Genomic DNA, 26,889 nt, shown 5'->3' with positions numbered 1-26,889 from the left:
AAAATCCTCTTGATATGCAGTCCTGTTATAGTACTTATAAGAGACCCACATCAATTGAAGAATTCCACCTGTATGAAATCCTTCGTTCCACTCTCAAAGCCAAGTCTCATTTTAATTGTTTTGTTGCTGATCAGGTTCATGTTTTCCTCATATTATTCTAGAAATAACTGATATTTATCGGGCATTCAAATGAAACCTGAACACTCAGTACCATGTGACCATGGAATGGTTTTATTCAAAAGTAATTACCAAATGCATTAATGTGTTTATCTCACTGGGAGATGAGATGTTCAGCTCCAGTTTTGTAGGAAGAGTAGGTCACTGACAGATCCACAACCACACCAACTCTTGCACTTCCTCATCTGAAAGAAACTGACATTCACGAATGTCTTTCTTCAGGTCACCAAAAATGTGAAAATCGCAAGGAGAAAGATCCGGAATGTATGGATGGAGGATGCTGAAGTATTTCCAAACCAAAATGCTGAAGCATAGCCTTCACCAGATTAGAAGTATGAGGGCGAGCATTATATTGCAACAGGATGACTCCGTCCGACAGCATTCCAAGGCGTTTTGACTTTATTGTGCATCGCAGTTTCTGTACAGTGTCTTCAGAGAGCTGTGCATTGATTGTGGTTCCACTCTCAAGGAAGTTGACAAGTTGAGGGCCCCTGTAGTCAAAGAAGGAGGTCATCGTGACTTTACTGGAACTTGTGTGAACAGCTTTGGATTCCTTTAGCGGGGGAGAATTGTAGTGTTTCCATTGTTGGCTTTGTCGTTTGCTCTCGTGCTCAAAATAATGGCACCACGTTTCATCACTTGTGACGATATGGGACAAAAATGCATACTCTTCCTCGTGATACCGCTACAGATGACTCAGACATGACGCCATTCTGTCAATCTTTTATCCCTCCATAGTTGATGCGGAACCCACTGTGCACAAATTTTGCAAGTGATCTTTGATGATGGCATGCACGGAGCCATGGCTAATGCCAACCTGGACATGAATTTCTTCCTCCGTGATTCGTCGGTTTTCCCTTGATAAAGCCCATCAATTTGCCCTATCACATCAAGAGTAATGGCTCGATGGGCCTGTCCTGGGCACACATCGTCTTCCAGTGATGTGCACCCTTCTCAGAATCTCCTATGCCACTCGTACACACTCATCATGGACATGCAATGTTCGCCATACACAGCAGACATATGCTCCAGCACCTTCAGCCACCAGAAAATGCACCACTCTTCTCTATTCTTTTTTGCTTGCCTCCATTTCTACAGTTTGACGAACACACTAGACCAGTCCGCGCACCAACAAAGACATAACCCAACAACTGTTTGCACTTGTGAGTTGTCACTATGCAGTTCTCCTACCACAGCAATGGCAATATTGATACGTAACAACAGTGTTGCCACCTTTCGCGCGGAATGTGTGTTGTGGCAGGTGTTCGGTTTTCATTTGACTGCCCCTTATATTAGAGAATATAAGCGTATTTCTTGGTATTTTGCATGTGATTCTTTCTTCAACATACTCTATGAGACTGAAACTTTGTTTGAGTTTAGGAAACAAAAAGGAATTCTGGGAAAGAAATTCTGCATTCTGCTATCTTGTGTAACAATAAAATAGCTTATAAAAGTAAGTTGTGAAATCTTGATTTGTTGTGCAGAATATTGTTCTGAAAGGAATTCAACTGACATGGGTCTCTTATTTTTAAGTACCATAACAGGAGTGGATGTCAAGTCCTCAACCAAAAGATTGGTTCAATCCACAACAGCTCCATAATCAGTTGCCATAAATAGCCAAGGTGAATATGATTGGAAAGGTTCATTATATAGATGTCCAAGGTTCAAATCCTGTACAGTAACCATGGCTATTCTGAGAGGTGTTTTCCATGCTCATCTTAACTAAATACAGTATTGAGACAGTTGCTCAGTTCAAGTCTCAGGGCTTCCACCCTAATCTGAAACTCAGATAATTACTGCTACATACACTTGTAGTAGTGGTGATTATTGTTTAAAGAGGAAGTGCAAATGGCCATTATACAGGGGAAAAAATGGAAGAAGTCCGATTCTCTGAAAATGAGGGTATCAGCAAAAGACAGAGCCCATTTTATTTGCCTCGTATGACAGGCATGGAATGACTTGGATGTATTCTACTGTCCCCACCTACGGAGAGTTTCATGTTTTGTATTTATCATAAGAGTATGTTTCTCTCCTCTTTAGCTTCCTGTATTTGGTATTATATTGGTGGCAGTAATTATTGTTAAGAGGAAGTACAAACTGGGCAACTATTCTCTCTTAACACTAATCAGAAGGAAAAAAGGAAAAGAATGAAAATATCGGTAAAAGAAAGAGAAAGGCCACAAAGGGCATGATAATGGAAGACTCCCTAGGCTTTCCAAACCTAAACCTTCGAGATTGGAAAGAATGAGAGTTGAACAAGGAAGGTTGGACAGGAAAGATGAAGGGAAGGAGGCTGACACAAGCAGAAGCAAATTCAGACTCATCTAGGGTGTCTACAGCAACCCATGTTCCTAAGTTGAGACTGCTGAGGGTTTATTACCCTTTTAGGTCTCCTCTTATGTCAGGCAGGGAATACTGTGGATGTATTCTACTGCCCCTACTCACTAGGGGAGCTACACACATTACAGATTATCAGTTTCTCTGCTCATAGTAAAACATTTGATCAACATGTTCCAAGCTTCTAAATGAATCAGCATAGAAGGTCATTTGCAAGTTTGCGTCCTTTTAAATAATGGTTCTTTAAATAATGATTCTTCTTATGGTGTCTTAGTCACACACAAAGTTGTCGACCATCCTAGAGTAGTTATGCATTTACCTTTGATCGTGCCTTCTGAAATCAGTTTTATCCCTGAGTTCAATGATTACAAAGCTTTCTTTTTCTTTTTGTGTGTGTGGCCACACCCCTACCATGGCAAACTATTTAGCATTTTATGCTAACCATATTATGGGAAAAATGGAAATTTTCCCTTTCAGGGATTTGGTAAAAGTTCAGAGATGCTATCTTCCTCATATTGCCCTTTCCCTTCAGAAGCGTTCATCTTTTCCATAATAGCTGTAACTCCTTTTCCATCATAAACTTTGCACATCGCCAGCTCCAACATCATCTTCCAGATTGTAAGCTTCTCTCTATCCATTGATCCCATAGGTCAGATCCAGATATCACGATATCTCTCTCTCTCTTACAACTTTTATCATAGAAATTTTATTTTACTGCCTGTATTTGATTGTTGCTTCTTTGTCACTGACCAGATCTCAGCTGCATTTGTCTTAATAGGTAGAGGTACATATATCTGTGGCCTTTGTTAATGCTGTATGTATATCTTTGTTCCATAATATATTTTGTACTCTGACCTCCGTGTTGTCAAATGACATTTGATTTGACCCTTTGGCAAACTTATTTTCTGTCCAAACATAAGCATACGTATTGTCCTTAGTTTGAGAACAACCTGAGTGCCCCTGACAGATTATAAAGTTATACAGGTATAACTGCCATGCATAGTATGCAGCTTGGTCTTGTACCTTTGGAAGTACCAGATTTATTTGACAGTCGTAGCTAAAGGTAAGTTGGCCATCAATCTCTTCTTGTAGTTTCTTGTAAAACTGATTACTATAGAGTTTGTGAACTTTCAGCTTCAATTGTAATTCATGTCTCTCTGAGTGTGTCTTTTTGGCTGTGATCCTGTTCTCAAAGGATGAATATGTAGAACATTTGTCTACATATGAGGTTCCAAAGCCAATACTGAAACTGTCATTGAATACTGTCGGGTAGTAATCATATTCAACATGGAGCTTCTCTGGGTTTTCTTCTTTGTATACAGACCACATTTTGTGAACACTGAGTTCACTATATAGATACTGTCTGTTGCACTTCTTGCTTCTAGAATAGTGGCTTTGAAAACTTTTTGATGTGCTGAATTACAGCATCTTTTTTTTCTTCATATTTGTGTGTTCACCTGTCACCTCCTTGTTTCAATGAGAGCTGTACCAGTTTCAAAATACTTTCGACAGTCTGTGTAGTCTATCTGTGCCAATTTGAAGATTGCCCACAAATGATGTTCTACACACCCTAACATTTTTCAACTACATTTTCATTTTTATTTTTTTGCTGGGCTGAGTGGCTCAGATGGTTGAGGCACTGGCCTTCTGACCCCAACTTGGCAGGTTCAATCCTGGCTCGGTCTGGTGGTATTTGAAGGTGCTCAAATACATCAGCCTTTTGTTGGTAGATTTACTGGCATGTAAAAGAAGTCCTGCAGAACTAAATTCTGGCACCTTGGCATCTCCAAAAACCATAAAAGTAGTTAGTGGGATGTAAAGCCAATACCGGTAACATTATTATTATCTCTTCTTTTGAGTAAAATGAAGTGAGTACTCTTTTTCCTTATGGGTTTACCTACTTTGGATGTTCTTCTTGCAGAACTGATAGAGACATGTTGCAATAAGAAATTGTTCTGCCACACACAATCTAATTCCTTGCTAAAGTTCTGATGTATTCTTTGTATATCATGCATGGAAAGTTCCTTACTTCAGTGTTTCCCATTCATGTGTTTGCAGATGGATTTTTTATTTACTATTTTTGGAGGAAGGGAAGCTTTTGATTGATATCTGAAACAATACAGGCAAATGGCCATTCTGTTGACCTCATTCACTCTTCTTCCAGAGGACTAGGCATAAAATCTGTGCTAACAGACCAATGCTGCACCAATGCATTACTATCTCAGGAAGAAATAATCATTAGGTTATTGTCAATCAGTTTATAGGGTTGTTTACATTCTTAAACTCACCTTGCTCTCTTATTTCCTGCCCTTTTCCACCGTCCTGGAAATCTTCCTCTTTCTAGACCTCATAGGTTTGGTCTCAACAATCATAATTTCTTTTTCGACAACACCATTCTCTTGATTTATTGTATCTTCTCTCTTGACACTGTAGTTATGCAAAATGGATTCACCATAACCATTCTCATTCTCATTCACAAAAACTAAAGAAGAAACACAGTAACCACTTCCAGACCCAACATGACTAACCTAAAAGTATAGAATTCATTGATAATTCACAGGAAAAAGTTCTCCACTCATTTGTCAAATGAAGCCGTCTGGCCAAATTAACTCCAGGAGTTAGGACTAGTTTCATAACCACATGCAATAATATATCGTGTTAGTTTTGTATGCCCCATGTAATCCTTATGGAGCTTGAAATAACAACTTTTGCATCCGTAACTGTAAGGACGGACATATTGTCTCAATGGTTTTAACAGGTATTGCAAAAGTAAACATGGCGTTGTGCATTTAGCAGGTCTTGCATCCTTGCCCACTTTGCACTTAGCATGTATTGCAACAGTCTACAAATTTCTTTTCTAATTTCAAAGGTGTTATAGCTGGTTTTGGAACTAAAAGTCTTGTTTTTATCATAGCTAATAGCAAACTGGAGACATGGTTACCACTATCTCACTTTTCATATTTTTGACAATGAGCAGGTTTTGCAACTGGGTTATTCATTTGAAAGAACCAAAAAGCATTGTAAAAACTGGTCCCGTGGTGTACGGATAGCATTCCTGCCTGTTACCCGGAGGCCCCAGGTTTGATTCCTGGCCAGGTCGGGGACTTTTACGTGGATCTGAGGGCTGGTTTGAGGCCCACTCAGCCTAAGTGATTACAATTGAGGAGCTATCTGACAGCGAGATGGCGGCCCCAGTCTATAAAGTCAAGAATAACGGCCAGGAGGATTCATTGTGCTGACCACACAACACCTCGTAATCTGCTACACTTTGGGCTGAGCAGCAGTTTCTGGGTAGGCCATGGCCCTTTGGGGCTGTTGCGCAATGGAGTTTGGTTTTAGTTCATTGTAAAAATGTTTTTCAACATTATGGTTTTCCTGAAGGGGGATTGAGTTCTTCATAAGAGATTGTCTTGGAGAACATCAATAAGTTATACTGGACCTGCTTTATTGTAAACGGTCAATTGCTGTTGCGGAAAGATCAAATAGGGTTAATAATTCCATTGTTTTCTCATTAAAACAATGGTCACCACCATTAATAGTTCATAATCTCGTGATTTCTGGTAAAGCAAAAAAAAAGCAAATACCAGTAACAAGATCCTGATAAACCATACTGTGAAAGAGAATCCTTTGAGCTGAAGGAACTGATCAAGAAGAATGAAATGTAGAAGTTTGAAACGGTCTCAGCACAAGCTTGTTTGCAAGGATTTGAACCACAGTTGCTTTTATGGAAAGACAGAACCCTAGCCACGGTACTTATCACACCCAGTAGGTCTCGGTAGGTAGACTGTTCCAATTCCCTTCAGTGCTGTACACTTTTCTGACTGAGGTGACTTAGTGCTTTAAAGCACTGACAAGAGTATTAAGTACCATTGGAGTTAGGAAACAATGGAACTTTCTATGAGCTTATCCCACTAATGCTTCGGGTCACTGGAGCTACCCAGGCTCATCTTGGATTTGGCTGTGAGTTTAAGACAAGATGCCTTTTCTGACACACCACAGGATTTTTCAGATGAAAATTCTACTCTAAGATCCACAAGGATTTGAACCACAGTTGCCTGTATGGAAAGAAATTAGCTTAGCCTCTGCACTAAACACACCCAGTAGGACTCAGAAAACAGACAGTTCCAATCACGCCTATCAACAATCGATTTTGTAGTTTTCCCTTTCCACTGTATTACGAGTTGTTAGTTTTTCACATTCATGGGTGCTTCCTTTCTAACCTTTCCTAATAATAAATGTTGTTTTAAGAGGTTAACATAGAGGTTACCAGCTCCATCAATCCTTGTACCCAATCAATTACAAATATCCAGTATACACCAGAACAGACACTTTGGATATAAAATCACAAAATGTGCATATACCAGTGTTTACAGCCAATGTCAAATGGCAATCTTTGGTTTTCTTCTGGGATATCAGGCCATGTCAGTACTATCAGCACAATAAATTTTATTCCGTTGTAGTTTTTTTTAATAAGTTGTTTTACATTGCACCAGCACAGATATGTCTTATGACAACGATGAGATAGGAAAGGGCTAGGAGTAGGAAGGAAACAGCCATAGCCTTAATTAAGGTACAGCCCCAGCATTTGCCTGGTGTAAAAATGCAAAACCATAGAAAACTATCTTCAGCGCTGCCGACAGTACAGTTCCCAAATGTAACCTCACAACGGCATGCCCCTAACCGCACGGCCAACTCACTTGGTAGCAGCAGCAGCAGCAGCAGTAGTAGTATCGTTCTTCATTTTCTACATCCATTCAGTCGAGTAAAGTGCGGCTCTTGGCTCTTGTTTCAGTTCTGTTCTATTCAGTTCAAGATTACCATGCCAGTATCTCCTTTGACTCCATCTAACCAACATAATCTTGATCTTCCAGTTCCTCTTTTTCCACCCGTCATTCCAAGCATGACATCCTTTTCCAGGAGATACTTCTCATTATGTGGCTAAAATAGGATAGCTTTTGTGTCACTATACTCCCTTCCTAGAAGATTTTTGGCTTGATCTGGTTCAAGATTTTATTACTAATTCTGGCAGTCTGCAGTATTCCTAGCAAACATTGTCAACACCATAGCTCAAAAATGCATTGATCCTTCTGTCAGATTTCTTTAGGTTCCATGTTTCACAGCCATAAATAAGTAGGTGTAGAGAAACAGAGGAGGGAGTGCAAAATAATCTGAATGCATGGTGTAAGAAGTTTGATGATTATGGAATGAAATTGAACCCATCAAAAACAGTAACATTGAAAATAAGCAGACATAATACAGAATGCAACATAAAAATACAGGACCACTAAGTTGAAGTAGTACACCAATTGAGATACTTAGGAAGCGTAATGGCCAGTAATAACAGAGCTGAGATAGAAATAACAAACAGAGTAGCCAAAGACTCTAACTTTTATCAATCAATCACTACTGATCTGCAATTAGGGCAGTCGCCCAGCTGGCAGATTCCCTATCTGTTGTTTTCCTAGCCTTTTCTTAAATGATTGCAAAGAAATTGGAAATATATTGAGCATCTCTCTTGGTAAGTTATTCCAATCCCTAACTCCCCTTCCTATAAACAAATATTTCCCCAATTTGTCCTCTTGAATTCCAACTTTATCTTTATATTGTGATCTTTCCTACTTTTAAAAACACCACTCAAACTATTCATCTACTGATGTCATTCCATGCCATCTCTCCACTGACAGCTCAGAACATACCACTTAGTCAAGCAGCTCGTCTTCTTTCTCCCAAGTCTTCCCAGCCCAAACTTAGCAACAGTTTTGTAACGCTACTCTTTTGTCGGAAATCACCCAGAACAAATCATGCTGCTTTTCTTTGGATTTTTTCCAGTTCTTGAATCAAGTAATCCTGGTGAGGGTCCCGTACACTTGAACCATACTCTATTTGGGGTCTTACCAGAGACTTATATGCCCTTATATGCCCAGTATCGTTAGACACCTACTATGGAATGAGACGGTCTCACAAAGAACAAAAATGACCCTGTACAAGTCATATTTCATTCCCATCCTTACATATTCCTACATATTCTAGGTCTAAATGAATCGATGGAGGAAAGACTTAGGTCATCTAGACTCAAATGGTTTGGGCATGTTAAACGAAACAAGGCACGATAAGCTGGATGGATGTAACAGACGACGACAGAGTGAGATTACAAATTGGTATACTGAATATACAAACATTGACCGGAAAAGTAGAAGAGGTCGTAGACATGATGGCAAGAAGAAAAATGGATGTACTAGGGCTGGCAGAGACTAAGTGGAGGGGTGAGGGTAAGAGAGAGCTGCAGAATGGTTTTTGGTTGTGCTGGATAGGAAATGATGAAGGAAAGCAAAATGGAGTAGGAGTGGTAGTAAGAAATGAATTGAAAGAGGAAGTAAAAGGGATAAGTGACAGGTTGATAAAAGTCAAAATAACAGTCAAAAGAAAAACCTGGGAAATTGTACAAGTGTATGCTCCACAAGCAGGATGCATGCAACAAGAGAAAGATGACTTTGAGGAAGAATTGGAGAGACAATTGAATGAACAAAATAACGTGGTAATGGGGGACTTGAATGCCCACGTATGCATGGAAAATAAGAGTTATGAGAATGTGCTTGGAGCAGAAGGATGGGGAAATAGAAATAAGGAAGGAGAAAGACTACTGGATTTGTGCAAAAGAAATGGGATGATGGTCGGGAACTTGTGCTTCAAAAAGAGATAAAGCCATAAGATAACGTGGTAAAGCAGTGACTGGTCTAGGAAATCCATTGTAGATTACATGATCTACGACTGGGAGATGAAGAGGAATGTTATAGATGTAAGGGTAATACCATCAGAGGCCCTAGATAGTGACCACAGACTATTGGTAATGAAACTGAGAACAATGATGGAAAGAAAGAGAACAGAGAAGCAGCAAAGGTGAATCAAAATATGGAAACTGAAGGAAAAGGAAACCAAGGAAGAATACCAGGAAAAATTAAGATTGAACTTACCAACAGATGATACAAAAACAGGAGAGGAAGAATGGGAAAGGTTCAAGAGGACACTAGTAAAAACTGCAGAAGAAGTGAGTGGGAGAACTAGTGCCAGGAAAAGATGCAAGGAGACCCCATGGTGAAACAACAGAGTCAAAGCAGCAGTTAGGGAGAAGAATAAAGCTTGCAGAGTGTGGTTTTAACAGAGGACAACAGAGACAAGACAAAATTATAAGACCAAAAAGGAAGAAACTAAAAAGGTTGTAAGAGAGGAGAAGAAAAAATGGATGGAAAAGTGGACAAACATGATGGAAGAGGATAGCAAAGGAAATAAAAATGTACTGTATGGAATGGTCAAGAGTAAGAGAAAAGGCATGAGGGAAGATGGTATAATGATAGACGAAAATGGAAATGAAATGCAGGAAATGGAGAAACTCAAAGGAATGTGGAAGGAGTATTTTGAAGATTTACTAAACCCAGAAGGATGCACTGAGGAAGAAAGTAGAAGCAGGGAGGAAGTAAGAAATATGGAAAAAGAAAATGACTTAACATGGGCAGAAGTGGAGCTAGCACTGGACGAGATGAAAGGAGGGAAAGCCCCAGGGTTAGATGAAGTGATTATTGAGATGGTGAAGGCAGCAGCAGAGGTAGGGAAACAGTGGCTTTATCATGTGTTGAAAGTAGTATGAAAGGAAAGGAAGACCTCTGAAAATTGGAAGAAGGGGGTAATTATACCCATTTTCAAGAAGGAGAATAGAAAAGAGTTTAAGAACTATAGGGGAGTCACATTGATATGCCACTGTGCAAAGGTGTTTGAGAAGATTCTGGAGAATAGAATCAGAAATAGGGTGGAAGAAAAGTTAAGAAAAGAGCAGTATGGCTTCAGATCAGGAAGTTCTACAGTAGACCTTATATTCGTAGTAAGACAGCTACAAGAGTGTCATTACGAATGGGGTAAGGATCTTGTGATGGTCTTTGTGGACTTTGAGAAAGCTTATGACTGTGTGTGTGTAGAAACAAGGTATGGGAAGCCTTGCAGAGAAAAGGTGTTGAGAAACAGACCGTAGAAAGAGTGAAGGAGATGTACAATGGGAGTGTCAGTTGTGTGAAAATAGGAGGAGAGAGAACAGGCTGGTTTGAGCAAAAAGGTGGATTAAAACAAGGAAGTGCTCTTCATAGTAACTGTTTGGGAAATTTTTACCTTTTTTTGTAAATATGTTTATTGGTACATATATCAAACAGTTGAATGTTAATAAATATGGTGTTCGAAGATACATTCTCAATATGGACGAGATAATGACAAAAGTGGCAAGAAAAATTGGAGAAGGAAAAATGAAAGTGATGATGTTTGCAGATGACCTGTTAGTCTGGGGAAGAGGATATCCAGGAACAGTTAGATGCTTGGGTAGATGAGGTGGAACAATATGGAATGAAATTTAATGCCCAAAAGAGCGAGGTAGTGATCACAACTAGAAAGAAGAGGAGACCTACGAGAGGGATATTGCTTGGAAGAGAACAGCTTAGGAAGGTAGAGAGTTTCAAGTACTTGGGAAATATCATAAAGGAAAGTGGAAGAAATGATAAGGAAATAATCAAGCGTGGAAGACAAGCAGGAGCATTCCTGAAAAGTGTCAGAAGCCTGGTTTGGAGCAAGGATGTCCCTCAGAGAAGCAAAAGGGTGATATACAGGATGTACTATATACCTATTCAGATGGCAGAGAGCCGTGTATAGCATACTGGCAAGTGAAATGAAATTTCTGAGAAGCAGGATAGGAGTGACATGAATGGATAAGATGAGAAATTAGAAGGTTCGAGATATAGTAAAAGAAGAGCTACTACATAATACGATAGAGGCATCTAGACGTAGATGGTATGGACACATGAAGAGAGTGACAGAGGAAAGGATACTGAGGAGGATGCACAAAATGGAGATGACAGGTAAACGACCAAGAGGAAGACCAAGAGACAGGTGGATAAAAGGAGTGGAAGACTGCGTACAGAGAAGAGGTGAGGACTGGGCAAGAGTGACTAGGGAGAAGTGGTGGGAAGTCAAGAGGAAATGGAGAGGCTTATGTTCCGGCCCACAGCTGGAAACTGCAGATGATGATGATGATGATGATGATGATGATGATGATGATGATGATGATGATGATGATGAAATGAATGAATAGCACAAGGTTACCATGTGCTTATTTGGGAAAGAGAATAACAGGTAGAAGACCAGCTGGAAGACCAAGAAGAAGATGAATGAACCAACTGAGGGAAGACGTCGAGAGAAGAGGGTGGAATTGGGAATCTGTCATGGACAACAAAATCTTTTTGAATAGGCAACTTTGGAACACCCTACCCAGCTCGCTGGAAGGGCAAACTGATGATGATGATGATGATGAGGATGATGATGAGGATGATGATGAGGATGATGATGATGATAAGAGAAAACAATGGCACTGACCAGCACCTGCATTTGGTTCTCTCACTGATGTCTCTGCTTTTCCAAGCTTTCCTTCCAAGTGCCAGTAACTGCTTGATTTCAGGGTTGCAGTCATCTTTGCAATTAATTGTAGAACTAAGGAAGATAAAATCCTTAACTACCTCTATATCTTCATTGTTAATTTTTTATCTTTACATCTATGTATCATTAAATATTATTGATATTTTTTGCAGTACTTCAAACATTCAGGTGTCATATTGTTTCAGATGACAGACAACATGAAGAAGAAAGATGAGATGCCTTCCTTTGAAGTGGTGGATGAGAAAGATGATGACAATGATAAAGATAAAGACCAAGATAATGATAAGACCAGTGGGAGTGGATCTCTGGCACTGGCCAAACTGCAGCCGCGCTTGGCCCGTCCTCGTGGAGAAGCCAAGGTGGTCCGCAGCATCACTCAGGACAACAAGGCATGGCGCTGGACCTTAGAGGAAGAGGATCTGACTCCTGTTAAGACTGTCATTTTACCTGTAGATTTCCATAGAAAGCCATCTCAGCCAGAGGCTTTTTCAAGAAGAAAGGAAACAAGTTAAAACTGAGCTCCACATTAAAACAGGTAAGTAGTTACCTTTTTTGAGGAGAGGGTTACATTCTTGTGATGATGAATGCAAGTGTGCTTTTTTTGTTGTACTGCACTCTCTTTCCAAAAGTTTATAGCAGTGATGGTTAAATCCCCTAGTAAGCAGTATGTTGAAACCAACACCACCTTTACAGAAGGCCTTGCAATATGATTCATGATGTCACAGTGCAAAGGCCGAAAACAGGCTATGGACGTACGTCATGTCATTCGTAACTTAAACACTTTGAGTGGATTATTTCAGTTCGAATTTACAGTAAGCTATCACACATACACACTCAACACATACTCACACACGCACATTCAATTGGTTCAATCTTTATTTTTACCAAGCAATTACTGAACCAAAACGTGTAAGGTGTATTATTGATCATTTCTAATGTAAGGATTATTCAGCAAAAACAACCAATGTTTAACCCTGACAATTACACCATACGATTTTCTGGCGTGTCGTGCGAATGAATGCCATCTAGTCCTCATAAGGAGGGGAGAGTTATCCCCTCCATCCACCTCTATTCCTTGTTCATTCCATCTGGTAACTTAAAACGAAACTTTAAATAATAGGCTTAGAGTGGCACATCTTTGAGTTACGTGGTGTAACTAAAGCGATATTTATAGACGTGTTACTGTCAGGGTTAAATAATGAAGTTTTACACAAATAGGTACACAGCTATCCCTATACTTTGTTTGGTAGTTTCCAAAACATTCACACTCTGTTCAAGATGAAAGTGAAATAATTGATTTTACAGCAGGTACTGATGAATTCATAGGCTAAGATATTTTGCAATACAATTTCTAAACAAGAACAGCAGCATCTTAAAACACATCAGCTATAAGAATGGCATGCACAATCAATGACTCCATATATTTGCTTTAATAACAAAATACAGTACATGACACACAAACTTGCCACTAAAACAAGATCAACTTAAAATACACAAACTATAAATTGGCATACAGTCATACTATAATTACCTAATCAATGAATGATATCCATTATTTGGCATGGGCATCAATATAGAAGTTTAAAATACCAATTACTGACGGTTTCATAGAGCAATTACAGAAAAATATCAGATAATTTAATTTAATATACAAACTAATTGTCTGCTTTTAAGTTTAGCCATAGTTCTTACACTAAAAGCAGTCTGTACTTTCTTTATGAAATGATTGCCATAATCAGAACTAAACACTACAATTCACTGCATTAGTTTCTTCTTTTATTGCTGGGCAAGAGTTTTAGATTTAGCATCATCATTGAAGTCTTTCACATAATTATTAATCAATATATTGCTACCTGTATGGAAATGTTTCATTGAATGAGATCTGTCGAATGGCTGGAACACTTGTGGCCCATAAAAATGTCAGGCAGCAAACATTTCATAGTTACATGTAACAGTACATTCAACTGACTGGAATGATGTAAAAACTGTGTTTTAAAATCCTTCTGTATCAGTTTATTCATCATTATGAAACAGTATGATGTGTACAGTACCACATCACTGTGTGTGGATGACACAATTCTTCCCTGTCATTTGCATTTATTAAGCTTGAATGGACAGCTTTACCATTCCCTATTTCATACCAGATAAAAACTTCACAGTAATTGCAGCTGTCATATATTTGCCTGAGAGATATATTGTACTGACTACCTGCAAGTTGTCAATATTTACCAAACTGAACTTCCAAGTTATCTGTCTGCACTTTTCCAGGCAATGAGAAAATAATTTGCCATTTCTGACAAACCCTTTGTAGAGAGAGTCAGTACAGTGTGTCTCTACTGAGTCTTCCAGAAGAATCACTAGACTTCCAATTATTTAGCCATTGCACTAACTTCTCCAAATACTCAATATGACAGGAGACTTTGGTTATAGGTTCCTGAGAAGGATTCCTGAGACGTTTGCCTTTCGATAGGGTTTTGACATTTACAATGTCCCACCACATATAGATTATTTCTATAAAATTTGCTGTACTTTCCTAGCAGTCCAAGTTTCTCTTAAGTCCTATTTCCTTCAGGGCAACAGCTAGGGGATAATTACAAATGTTCAGTGCTAAAGAATCATTTTGGCATTCCAAATTTGTTGGATACGAAGCTTTCAGCATCAGAGAAAACCCATATTTTAGAAGATTCTTCTTTTCCAATGAATGCGATGTTTCAACACACTAAAACATGCAACATGCATTTTCTCATACTCGGTTATGTCTGGAAAATACAGTTGCTGGTCCTTAACATTTAAATGGTTATTTCAAACACATTGTAAAATGTGGACAGTGTCTATGATAAAGAAGAGATTCCTGTTCTTATCTTTGGGATGGCTGTAAACATGCTTCATGGATCACTAAGAAGAGACACTGCTTTCCTGTTCAGCGCACTGTTATCTGCAATAACTGCTACTATTTCGAAGCCTATTTTTTTAAACCACAAATTATTGTTTTCATAGTGTTAAATAATCCTCACCATGAATATTAGTGACAGGTACAATATGGGCAACACCTTTATAAGGTGAAAGTACACTATGGACCATTCTGTTCACATAGGATTTTTGCAAGTGCAACATATGCACTTGTGGCACATTCATCACCGCTCCTTGCAGTGCCTATTATCCTGTCCCATTTTAAATCTAACTGGGGAGTTGATATGAACCTCATCCATTGACAAGAGTGCTAATTTGTCTTCTGGAGACATTAATGGAAATTTACTCTTCATATAGAGCACATAATTCTCATTCTTTTCCTGCAGAGGGTTTGTTAGTTTATAAGCTTTGAGAATATTATTTGCAATGTACATGGAACAGAAGGAGTTAAATTACCATATCCTCGAATAAATTTGTAACAATGGGGAGAAATGGAATGAGCTAATGAAGAAAATACCATTAATTCCCAGAAATAATGCTTCATCCTCTTCTTACATAGCAAGAATCTATATCTTTAAAACACTTCGCTGATTTTTGTTACAGCGAGTTTGAGAGAACGGTTGAACCAATTGACATCGTAAAGCATTCTGATGGGAGCTCTAGGCCTGTACATTTGCAGGATGTCTTTGAAAGCATAACAAATTTCTTGCCATATATTTTTAAATTATTGAAGAAAAATGTAGCATTCTGATCGACCAAAGCACTCGCCAGTACTTAAAGGCCGCCTGGACTTGGGAGCACTGTAGCATATGATGTGAGAGGGGAAGTGGAAGGGGGCAAGTGCATTCCTGGTCAGCTGTTCCAGTTTGTGTTGTGTTGCAGAAAGTCGCTCAGTTGGGAACAAGCTATTCAGCACAATGTTACTGTCTCTTTGTAGCTCTTCCTATATATTTGCTAGCTTGAAGTGATATCGTAGAAAGGTAAAAGTCATTTTCTCCATGTCATAATTTTAACACTAAGACTGTGAACTTCTTCCACTCCGGTAGTGAGGAGAGTGAGTCGATCCTCCATGCCATAATTTATGGTCATGAAAACCTGAAGGATTGTATCTTTACTATGAGCAAACTGCTAATGTGCCAATTTTCAATTCTGATTTGGATGACATTGTGTTCATAGCAAACCAGGAGCAACTTTCAATAATAATAATAATAATAATAATTTTGTGTGGCTATTTTTAGCCGATTGCAGCCCTTGTAAGGCAGACCTTCCGATGAGGGTGGGCGGCATCTGCCATGTGTAGGTAACTGCGTGTTATTGTGGTGGAGGATAGTGTTATGTGTGGTGTGTGAGTTGCAGGGATGTGGGGGACAGCACAAACATCCAGTCCCCAGGCCATTGGAATTAACCACTGAAGGTTAAAATCCCCGACCCGCCCGGGAATCGAACCCGGGACCCTCTGAACCGAAGGCCACTACGCTGACCATTCAGCCAATGAGTGGGATGCAACTTTCAATTATATTAATGAAATCCTTGATGTGCCCCAACAAAACCACACAAATGTCAGGAACACATTTTTGATCGATGGTCCCGTGCACACTAGAAAAAAAAATATATATATATATATATACCAATGCTTAATACAAAAGTGCTTCAATTTAGGACTTTGTGTTGTATTAGCAGCGTGGACAGGAATAGCCACCATTTTTCTTCTCAACAGTTGATCAGTGCACTGTTACATTCAGAATAGGCAGAGAGCTATAATCCCTTGAGATGATTTAACTCTTGTAAGTTACAATTTACATGATGATGATCCGTATTGACAAGCAGTTACAATATGAAGTTAAGCGAAGGTCCACCTATTCAATACACATTTATTGAAGATGTAAGTTATTTAAATATTGCAATATCTTCATACTAGTTTCAACCTACTAGAGGTCATCTCCATCCATTATAACCAATATTTTACATAGGCTAGTTATTGACAACAAAATATGCATTAATAAATATTAAAATCGACAGTTCATAAGGTTGTATAAGACATGCAGAATAAAAGTTATTACACAGTCATGGCAATATGGTAAACATTAACTGAAAAAAATTCATCACATTTGTGTCTTGGCTTGTGGTTTACAATTGAATATAAAATCACCCAGATGAAACGTTACATCAAATTTGTATGACATTAGGTGTTCACCCATTTGATGTACATGATTAAAATATTGTATAGAAGAATAGAAGCGAGATTTCAGCCATTGCCAAGTCGCGAAACATGAAACTGCTTTTGCCCCATTGATACGTCTTCAGAACAATGTGTTATGAGATCACAATACAAAAGGTTTAAATATGACCTGCACACAAATTTAAGGAGCAATATTTCTATTAAAAAAATAAAAAGTGCAGGTGGTATTCAGGACTATACAGCACTTCTTGATGTGTGCAACAAGTAGGTGTGCATGTAATATTTGATGTTTATATAGGAGTACACTGCCATCAAAACCGTTAAGTCCATGGGCAGTTTAAGAAGTGGTGCTTGACTTTGGTTCTATCTTAAACAAAAATACACTGACCAGCAAAATTAGTGGATCACTTGAATTTTCAAAGGGAAAAACATAATAAATTGTGAAACATTTGTTTTATTATTTATATTGATTATTTCCATAAAAACATTGTTGAAATATTTGTTTTATTATTTACATTGATTATTTTCATGAAAACATTGTTGAGTAACTAAGGGTAGCAATAACAAATAACATTACTTAGATTTTTCATGAAAATAATCAGTGTAAATAATTTTTTTAATGTTTCACAATTTAACATGCTCTTTCCTTTGAAAATTCAAGTGATCCTTTAAGTATGCCGGTCATTGTAGGTGCTATTAACACATTGACTACCAGGAAGTAGCCAGGGCATTTAAACCTCCACCCCACCCATTTTCAAAAGTCCTTACGTGCCAGTCCTGCCTTTTGCACTGTGGAACAAAAATATTTACTACTCCTATATTACATTTTGAAATAATGTGGAAATTAGAACATACCTGGGGAAGCAATTCTAGTATGATTTTAAGGTGTTATATCTGGTGTCACATGCTCCAGGGTGCAGAGCGATGCCACACTTCCTGCAGTATCATTTTGTGTCACATACTTTTTTCTTCTTGAGACAAACTCTACATTTTCTTGTCAAGTAAGGGTCAGTTTTCAGTGGTGGAAACTTGAACAGAACATGTTCATTCACTTTTCCATCCAGACATGATGGGGGATCTTTAGTTGGTGGCTCTTCATGGGAGGGGGGCTGGTGAATGGAATGCAGTGAGGTGGATGCTAGTTATGACGTGTCAGAGAGAGCTGGAGAGGCTGTTCTGACTTGGATCAGGGCTGAGACTGGGACAGTGGCAGGAGGATTATGATCTTCAAGATAGTATCTGGAAACTGTCTGTATGAACTGTAGGTAGGTAATTTTTGTCAGGGTATTGGACTTCTGGAAGAGTTGGAAAGAATTGAAGAGGTTGCATAATAGTAAACAGAAGGAAACCTTTTTCAACCATTTACAAGTTTTTCTCATGAAGGGATATAGAGCAAGGTATTTGTCAGCTGTGTCTGTTCCATGCATATGCTGATTGTAATCTTCAATGGATACTGGCTTCATTGTTTTTCTGCCGAACTTTGAAGTGACTTCAACCATTTCAGCAGAATGCATAGATGAAATCATTGTGATTATTTTCTTGTCCATCCAAGAGACAAGAAGAATTTCACAGGATCGAGAAGGCAGTGACTGATGATATTCGCGAGTAATTACCTTGCTCAAGTTTTGGTATATAATAGAGGTTCGTAATCGTTACATTAGTGTAAGAGTGATCAGACGTAAATATTTAGATTACCTACTACATTCTTGTAAGTAAGATACCTGACATTATTTCCGTGGTCCTTGTGTGAAGTGAAGAACTATACAGATAACCTAAAACCCTTTGTTGACCCACTCAAAATGGCCATCTCTGTTGATATGGGTCGGCATCTATCGAATTCAATGAATGAAAAAATCAATGATATTTTTCCTCAACAGACACCATGCAAGCCAACAAATAATAATAACAGCACTGTAAATAACCCTCCACATCCTAACAGTGAATCAGGTAACCAAATGACAACCGTCACAAGTAGGCCTAGCAACGAACGTAATTCAAGGTTAAATTATTCTGCTGCAATACAGTCGTACCCCTCCAAAGAACAAGCTATTGTAATAGAATCTCATGGCGGAATCAGTATCAAGGATTATGTGCTAGCTATAGGTAAACTTACAACCCCTAGCAACATTCGGTTTGTTTCACGTATATCAAACGGAAGGATATGCATCTTTCTCTCTAGTAAGAAATATGTCGAAGATCTGATATTGACAAACCCTAAGATCTTAATAAACAATGTATCACTGGAAATACGACCCCTTCTAACAAAAAACGAGCGTATTATATTATCCAACGTTTGTCCTGTGATCCCAAACTATGTTATTGAAGAGGAATTGTTAAAACTTGGTGTGAAAATCATGTCTAGGATTACCCCAATCAGAGCAGGTTTGTCAATTCCAGGATTCTCCCACATTTTAAGCTTTCGAAGACAAATGTACATTCAAAATGAAGACTTCAATAAACTCCCCGAATCCCTTCATCTCGAATACGATGGTACAAACTACTGGATTTACTTATCATCCGACTCACCCACTTGTTTTCTTTGCCATACCAAAGGACATCTGGCCACAGATTGTCCTAACAATGTATCACTTCCAAAAGATGAATCCTCTTCGAATAATTTTCCTCAGCTCCAAGAGATTTCACAAAAGTCACAGGTCGAAAATCCCAAAACAGACATCGGTACTTCTAGCTCTTCTAGCTCACTCCCAAAAGATAGGCCTACTCAAGAAGCCACTTCAGTGACCAACCCTGACTTAGCACTTAGCCAAGTCTGTAATGATCCTCCCTCCTCCAGAATTCAAATTGAGAGAGAAATTGCAGCACCTATGGAAACACACGCCACCCCTACAACAGTGAATTTTCCTGGATGTAAAAGGCCATTTTCACTAGCTAGCAGTGAAACAACTAATCCAAATCCTCCTGATAGCAACAAATCCATACTGGCCTCTCCTGAACAAATCGAAAACCGTAAGACAAATCACACTTCCAAGAAACCCAAGACAGACACACAAAAATCAATAAGTGATATGCTCCTGCCAGTAAAACAAGTTCTGGAAGCTGACCCATCAATATTCCCCCTCAGCTACCTACAGCTCCAGTCCTTCTTTGAAAATACAGTTGGTGCCAAGGACATATCAGAAATTGCTTCAAACTACACACAAGACATAGAAGATCTTGTTAAAGCCCTTCAAAAACTCTATCCTTACTATACCGATAAAAGCATAAAAAACAAAAGCACTCGAATAGTAAAAAAACTACTGAAATCCGCCAGTCAAAGGGAAGACCCAACGCATATCAATGTAACGCCAGACTATTCCAGTGACGACAATTCCTTCCCAGTATAACAATGGAGATAAACCTCGTTCTGCTTTTGATCATTATTATGGCAACATTACTCCAATGGAATCTTAACAGTTATCAATCACAGTTTGAATATCTACAACTCCTAATAAGCAAACACCAACCATCTGTTATCTGTCTCCAAGAAACAAACTTTTAGAACGACTTTGCTGCCAATCTAAGACTCTACAGTGTCTACCACAAAAATAGAACTAATGTGAATCATGTGAGTGGAGGAGTAGCTACTTATATCAAAAACAATATCTATGCCAAAGAAATTACTGTTAACACTAATTTGGAAGCTGTAGCAATTTCAGTCCATCTACCACCTTCTCTATGTATCTGCAATGTTTATATTCCAAACAGTTATTTGTTTCAAGGTGACGATCTACGAAACCTTATCCACCAACTACCTAAACCATTCATCCTAGTAGGCGACTTCAACAGCCACAACACGTTATGGTGTAGCCATAGTTCTGATGCAAGAGGAAAAGAGATAGAAAAGATACTTGATGAATTTGATTTAATTCTAATGAACTCTACTGCTCCAACTCGCTTTGACATAGCCCACGGCACCTGTAGTAGTATAGACCTAACCATCTGCACACCGGACGTAGCAACCCTTTTCACCTGGTCTGTTTATTCAACACTCCAAGGAAATAGTGACCACTTCCTGATACTAATCAATAATGAAACTTCCTCAAAGACACTGACTTGCACTCCAAAATGTAATTATATTATACTTACTTTTTTCTTTACATTTTATAATTACAATATTATTATTACTACTATTATTCTGTAATCATATGTAAGAGTCGCCATAAGATCTTGGAGTTAAAGCGACTATAAACAACCCCAAAAAAAAAAAAAAAGAATTTCCCCGTCATGTTTGAAGGTCATTTCCCCTCTTTTGAAGGATTTTTGTTGGTCCTTACGGTCTTTTAGTACTCCCCTGTTTAACCTGATTGCCCCACAAATGGTAGTATTCTGTTCATGTAGGGTTTTTGCAAGAGCAACACTGCTGTAATAATTATCCATGTAAACAGAATACCTTAGGCCTAAATACAGACTGAGAAGTTCAAGGACGGTACTATTTAAGGCCATGCTACTTGTCTCATAAATAAGCAGTTTGCAAATGTATGCAGTTTTTTATACAGACACCATCCTAATCATAATGTCATAGTAATTTTAGATGGATTGTAAACTCAAAAACATAACCAGCCCCTCCAAGCAAGCATGCCTTCATCTAAAGTTCCACTATTCGGTTGCTTTGGTACACCAATCTCCTTCCGAGGATCAATAAAAAGGGTTTCATGACAGTCTGAAAAATGTCTTCCAATTTGTTGATACGATTTGTTGATCCAATTTATTCATCAAATTCTCTCTTCAGTTGGTACAAATATGTGACAATTTTTTAAACAAATCTTCGTTACAAGATAACAAATGAAGGTGGGGATATTTATTATTTCTTTCTGCAAGTCTTGAATAAAGAGATTTTAGTTAGCTTGAACAAGTCATACAACATCATACAGATCAAGCAGTTCAAGAAAGCAGTCTGCTGGATTGTTTCTTCATCGTTGAGAAAGTTGATGAATTGATGTTTCTGGTTGCTGTCTTTAATGTCACACCCATTGAAAAAACTTCTCATTTCATCTTTCTTTTTGAAAAAATCTGGAAAACGTGTTTCCTTTTTTAAGCCTGCGAACATCGTTTCAAAGCCAAAGATATGTGTGCATGGCACCAAGTTCTTCAAAGTAAATTCTGAGAACTTTGTGTATCAATGGTGATCTCTCGCATAAAAAATGAACTACATAGTGACTGTACTCATAACGTCTGACAGCTCAGGAGGCAACTTACTGCACAGTGCAATTTGGTGAATTTTCTGTCTGTTAGGTCATCAGCCCAGAGGTTGGTTGGATCCTCAAATAGCACCACCAAAAGTTATGCGGTAAAAAGGAAACTGCAAAAACCAATAGCAGCACCAAAATGAGGCATACTAGGCAAGACGAGGAGTGAGGTAGTTTGCCATTGCTTTCCTCACTGGGTCAAAAAGTGCTATTGCAGCACGACTGACCCTATGAGTAACACCTTTCATAACACTCAGATGCACTAGTCGTGCTCTGAATGTCAATACTCAGCACCACCCATACCCCAGCAGCTTCCATATTGTCACAGCCATGGATGAGACTGGGACTACAGTGGAAGCTACACTTTACTCTGGCCTGTGCCAAGAGATGGATACAAAGGTACTGTATCCATCAAGAAATGGCAGCAGGCAATTTGGTGAATTATGAAGTGGCAAAACACAACATTACTATTTTGATCTTGAATATGATGTATCAGGCGGCTCTTATTTCCCACCATGCTACGAGCATCACTGCTGCCACGTAACAGATTTTCCTATTTCATATTATACTCAGACATAATGTTGTATAGCGTCTGATGTGTCTTCCACAAATCAAACACCATTAATGAAACAAATGTATATGACATTTGAGGAGGTGATTGGTGGTGGTGATTATTGTTTTAAGAGGAAGTACAACTGGGCAACCATCCTCTATATAACACTAATCAGAGAGAAAAAATAGAAGGGGTTCAACACTTCGAAAAATGAAGGTATCGACCAAAGGAAGACAAGGGCCACGAAGTGCGTGAAAATGAAAGACTCCCTAGGCCTCCATACGTAATACCGTTGGGGTCAGAAAAGAACAAGAGTTAATCAAGGGAGGTCGATAAGGATAGATGAAAGTGAGGAGCCGGGCACAAGAAAGTGGAAGCAATCCCAGGACTCAACTAAGGGCCCCGTGGTTGCCAACCCACGCTCCAAGGTTCAGAGCCCCTGAGACCCCTTTTAGTCGCCTCTAACAATAGGCAGAAGATACCATGGGTGTTATTCTACCGCCCCCACCCACAGGGGGACGACATTTGAGCACAGTCAGTCTTATCTAAAGATTTGCTCAGAGCCACAGAATACACAGAAGTATCACTCATTTCCTACTTAAGTTTAGTATGAACATCCATCGATAAAAATTCTACACTGCACATATCTGTAGCAGCATACTGTGGTATACTTTTCACAACTTGAATCACTTTTGTATCACTTGGAAATAACATTCTGACCATTTCAGCAAGATTCTCGTTTACAATTTCTGCCCTACCTAAGATCCAGGATACTATTAAAGATGCCTATGTTGCCTTCTCTTTTTCAGAGGTAGCAAATAGGAAGCCTGTTCAATCTCCTAATTTGGTACTGCTATTTGTGGAGTAAATATTGTTTTAGGCCAAGGAATGTATAAGCCGTACATTACTCTCCAAGATATTTTTACTGTTTTAAATTCTAATTTTTCCCCCTTTTTCCTCACTCTTGACATCGTATAAGCTGTGCAGGTTTGGGGAAAAAAGGCGTCGGGGTCTGGATTTGGACTGGAGTCCGTCATTTGAAGACCCCTGCCCTATCCTGTTGAATGAAATATGAAAACTCCAAATTGAATTGTGAAAAATGTGGCTTTATGATTTTATTCTTAAATAAATATTGAAGACCCTTGAGAATTCGTATTTTGAGATAAAGATTGACACTCTGCTGGAATATACTGTTAAAGTACAAAAAATACAAATGTGGATAAGTTACATTTATTTTTGTGGTAAATTGATGGCAAATGATTATTCTTGTTCACATAAATACTCTACAACACTAATGGAAGTAATACTGTAACATGCATATTTGACTATGGAAATACACTACTAAAAAGGGCATTATTTCGGGAGAAATCTTGAAAGTGATGGAGGAGGAGGGCATTCGGTATGTAATATGGTTTGGAAAACTGGTGAATGGCCCAAGGACTGGACAACATCAATACTAATTCCTCTTCACAAAAAAGGGGTCTATAAGGGATTGTTCCAATTATCGTATTATTGCATTAATATCCCATGCAAGCAAAGTTCTGCTCTACATAATAAATCAATGCCTAAAACCATTCCTGCAACCTCAGATATCCACGGAACAAGCAGGCTTTGTTGCAGGTAAAGGAACATGAGAGTCTATCCTGAACATGAGACAGATAATTGAGAAATGTTGCGAGTTTTGTGTCCCTGCCTTTATTTGCTTCCTGGACTACAAAAAGACCTTTGATTATGTTATGTGGGAAAAGTTGTGGTAGGTGCTAAAGGAATTTGGGGTTCCACTGCATTTAATATTGTTATTGAAAGGCCTGTATAAAAACCACGCAGCAACCATAAAGGTGGATGGTGACCTCTCAGGCATTTTCAATGTGACAAATGGGAGTAAGGCAAGGTTGTATATTATCACCTCAATTCTACAACATCTATGCAGTGTGTGTCATCAAAAGAGCTCTCAATGGCTGGAACGGTGGAGTCTCGATTGGTGGCAGAAAAATTAACAACCTGCGCATTGTAGATGACAATTCCCTCATCGCTGGAAGTGAAAAGGAACTTTCTGACCTGCTTACAAGGGTGAAGAACACTAGTCTTCAGTATGGTCTGGAGATAAACATCAAAAAGACCAAACTAATGGTAGTTGATCGGCAAGGTCAAATCCAACTTACAGGATGCCTAAAGGACCTGGATATAGTAAAGGAATTTGTATACCCGGGGTCAGTCATCGATGACACGGGAAGCTGTGATAAAGAGATTAAAAGATGTATTGTCTTAGGTCGTACTACAATAGTTAAACTTACTAAGATCTGGCAGAACTGGACAATATCGAGCTGAATAGAAATTCTAAACATAACGAAAGTAGGAAAGTATGCAGTACTATTAGGTGGTTATGTGGTAAGCAGGAAGCTGCTCGGCAAACTGAAATAAGTCATGCTGACTGGGTGGAGTACTATAAGAAATTGAACTTGTGAGTTCAAGAATGTCCCAACTCCAAGACAACACTTTTTTCAGGAGAGAGAAAAAACTTAAATACTTAAACATGGTTACAGGAATAACATAAAATATGTATTCAAATGATGAACTAAGGAATTCTCAACATATCTATTATAGAAGATTGCACTGTTCACTTATTGCTTTGCTGAAAATATTATAAATATTGAGTGGAGTTGGGTCATTCTTGAAATATATAGGGTAAAAGAATGAAAATGTAAAAATAAACCAACTTATTCATATTTATTTCAAATTATTGTTTACAATAATTGAAGTTATGTCAGTCTTAATCACTATTAGAAGGTGTGTCTGTATTTTCTTTTATGTTATGGATAAAGGTAACTGTATCTGGTGCTAAGTAAACACAGAGTTTCTTTAAGTCTTTTAGCTTTTCTGACTTAATATGTATCAGCTCATCATAACATTTAACAGATTGAGAGCGTAGTTCTGGTTTAACATTGTTTTTGAACAAAGGAAATACGGTATGTATGTTGGTGCAATGGAAGACATGCCTTTACTGGCACTTATTTCATACTTGTGTTTTGTACCCACTTACCTTAAACTTCTCATTATTTTTGGTTACAGATGTTTTAAAGAATCTTTGTAAATGATCTGTGAAATTTAGTATCATGGCCCTTTTCACGCTGACAACAACTTGCACCCAACTTTTATACATGTCCATCCTTTCTACCTTTCGTTTCATTTTTCAATGATGGCAAATTTCCAGTCGCACAGAAGGAAGCTGTGACCCCTTATTGGTACCTTGTATATAATATTGGTGAATTTACCTGTGAATACCAACATGAACAAGAATCTGATCATTGTGTAGTTCTGGTTTTGACCCCTGCAACCATCTGAAAAAAAGCTTAGGTATTTTTACATCTTTGTTCAAGTAATTTTGGAAATAGTGAAACAAGCATAAGAAAACTGACCCCTGCATGCCTCTCTTTCAGGACACATATACATCGCAGCTTTTTTTTGTTTTACAACTGTATATGCAAACATTATATAGCCACAACTGCTGAGAATAGAATAGAATACTTTACCTACTTCCAAATTGAGAAAAGGAATATTCTGTTCAAAGTCAAAATTCTATATTGACATGAGCCTGTGATTCTTGAAGTCTTTTTGGTCTATATTTATGGATCTTAAATCTGTAGCCAACTTCTCCCTTATGGTAGAATTTTTCTCATGGTCAATTTTGCATTTCAGAAGGGCACATGTGCAACTAACTTTTGTTTTTGGTATTCCAAAACCGTAATTAAAGTGAATATGAAAGTAATCAAGATAAAATGCATAAGTAACATCACAAGTTCATGTACATCAGCCCCAGATTTCAAATAAAGAAAGGCATCTGGATAATGTTCTTTGGTGAAGAGGGTATACATTTTTAGAACATTCAGGTCACTTGACAAAAACCTGCATTTACAATGGTTTCTTTTGTAGTGAGAAACAGTATTAGGTAATTGTCTAATATGTCTATCAATCTTCTGGATGATTTCTTCTCCCTTCTGTCGAAGGCGTGGGTTGTGAGTACCCCAAACATCACAGGGTGACACACCTGCAGCACAGTAGTCACTGAGACGACGTATCCTCTG

At 38.4% G+C, this 26,889-nt stretch overlaps 1 protein-coding gene across 1 annotated transcript in view; it reads left to right on the top strand.

The window, feature by feature from the left end:
• Positions 1-26,889, top strand: part of LOC136874423 (uncharacterized) — a 463,178-nt gene that overhangs the window by 424,189 nt on the left and 12,100 nt on the right. The window contains exon 14 of the mRNA XM_067148056.2: positions 12,165-12,514. Within this exon, the coding sequence (XP_067004157.2) occupies positions 12,165-12,491 (327 nt within the window). The 3' untranslated portion in view covers positions 12,492-12,514. The remainder of the gene's footprint in view (positions 1-12,164; positions 12,515-26,889) is intronic.

Source organism: Anabrus simplex, chromosome 5 (assembly GCF_040414725.1).
Source record: "Anabrus simplex isolate iqAnaSimp1 chromosome 5, ASM4041472v1, whole genome shotgun sequence".
NCBI lineage: Eukaryota > Metazoa > Arthropoda > Insecta > Orthoptera > Tettigoniidae > Anabrus > Anabrus simplex.
This window is presented reverse-complemented; position numbering and strand designations above follow the sequence as displayed.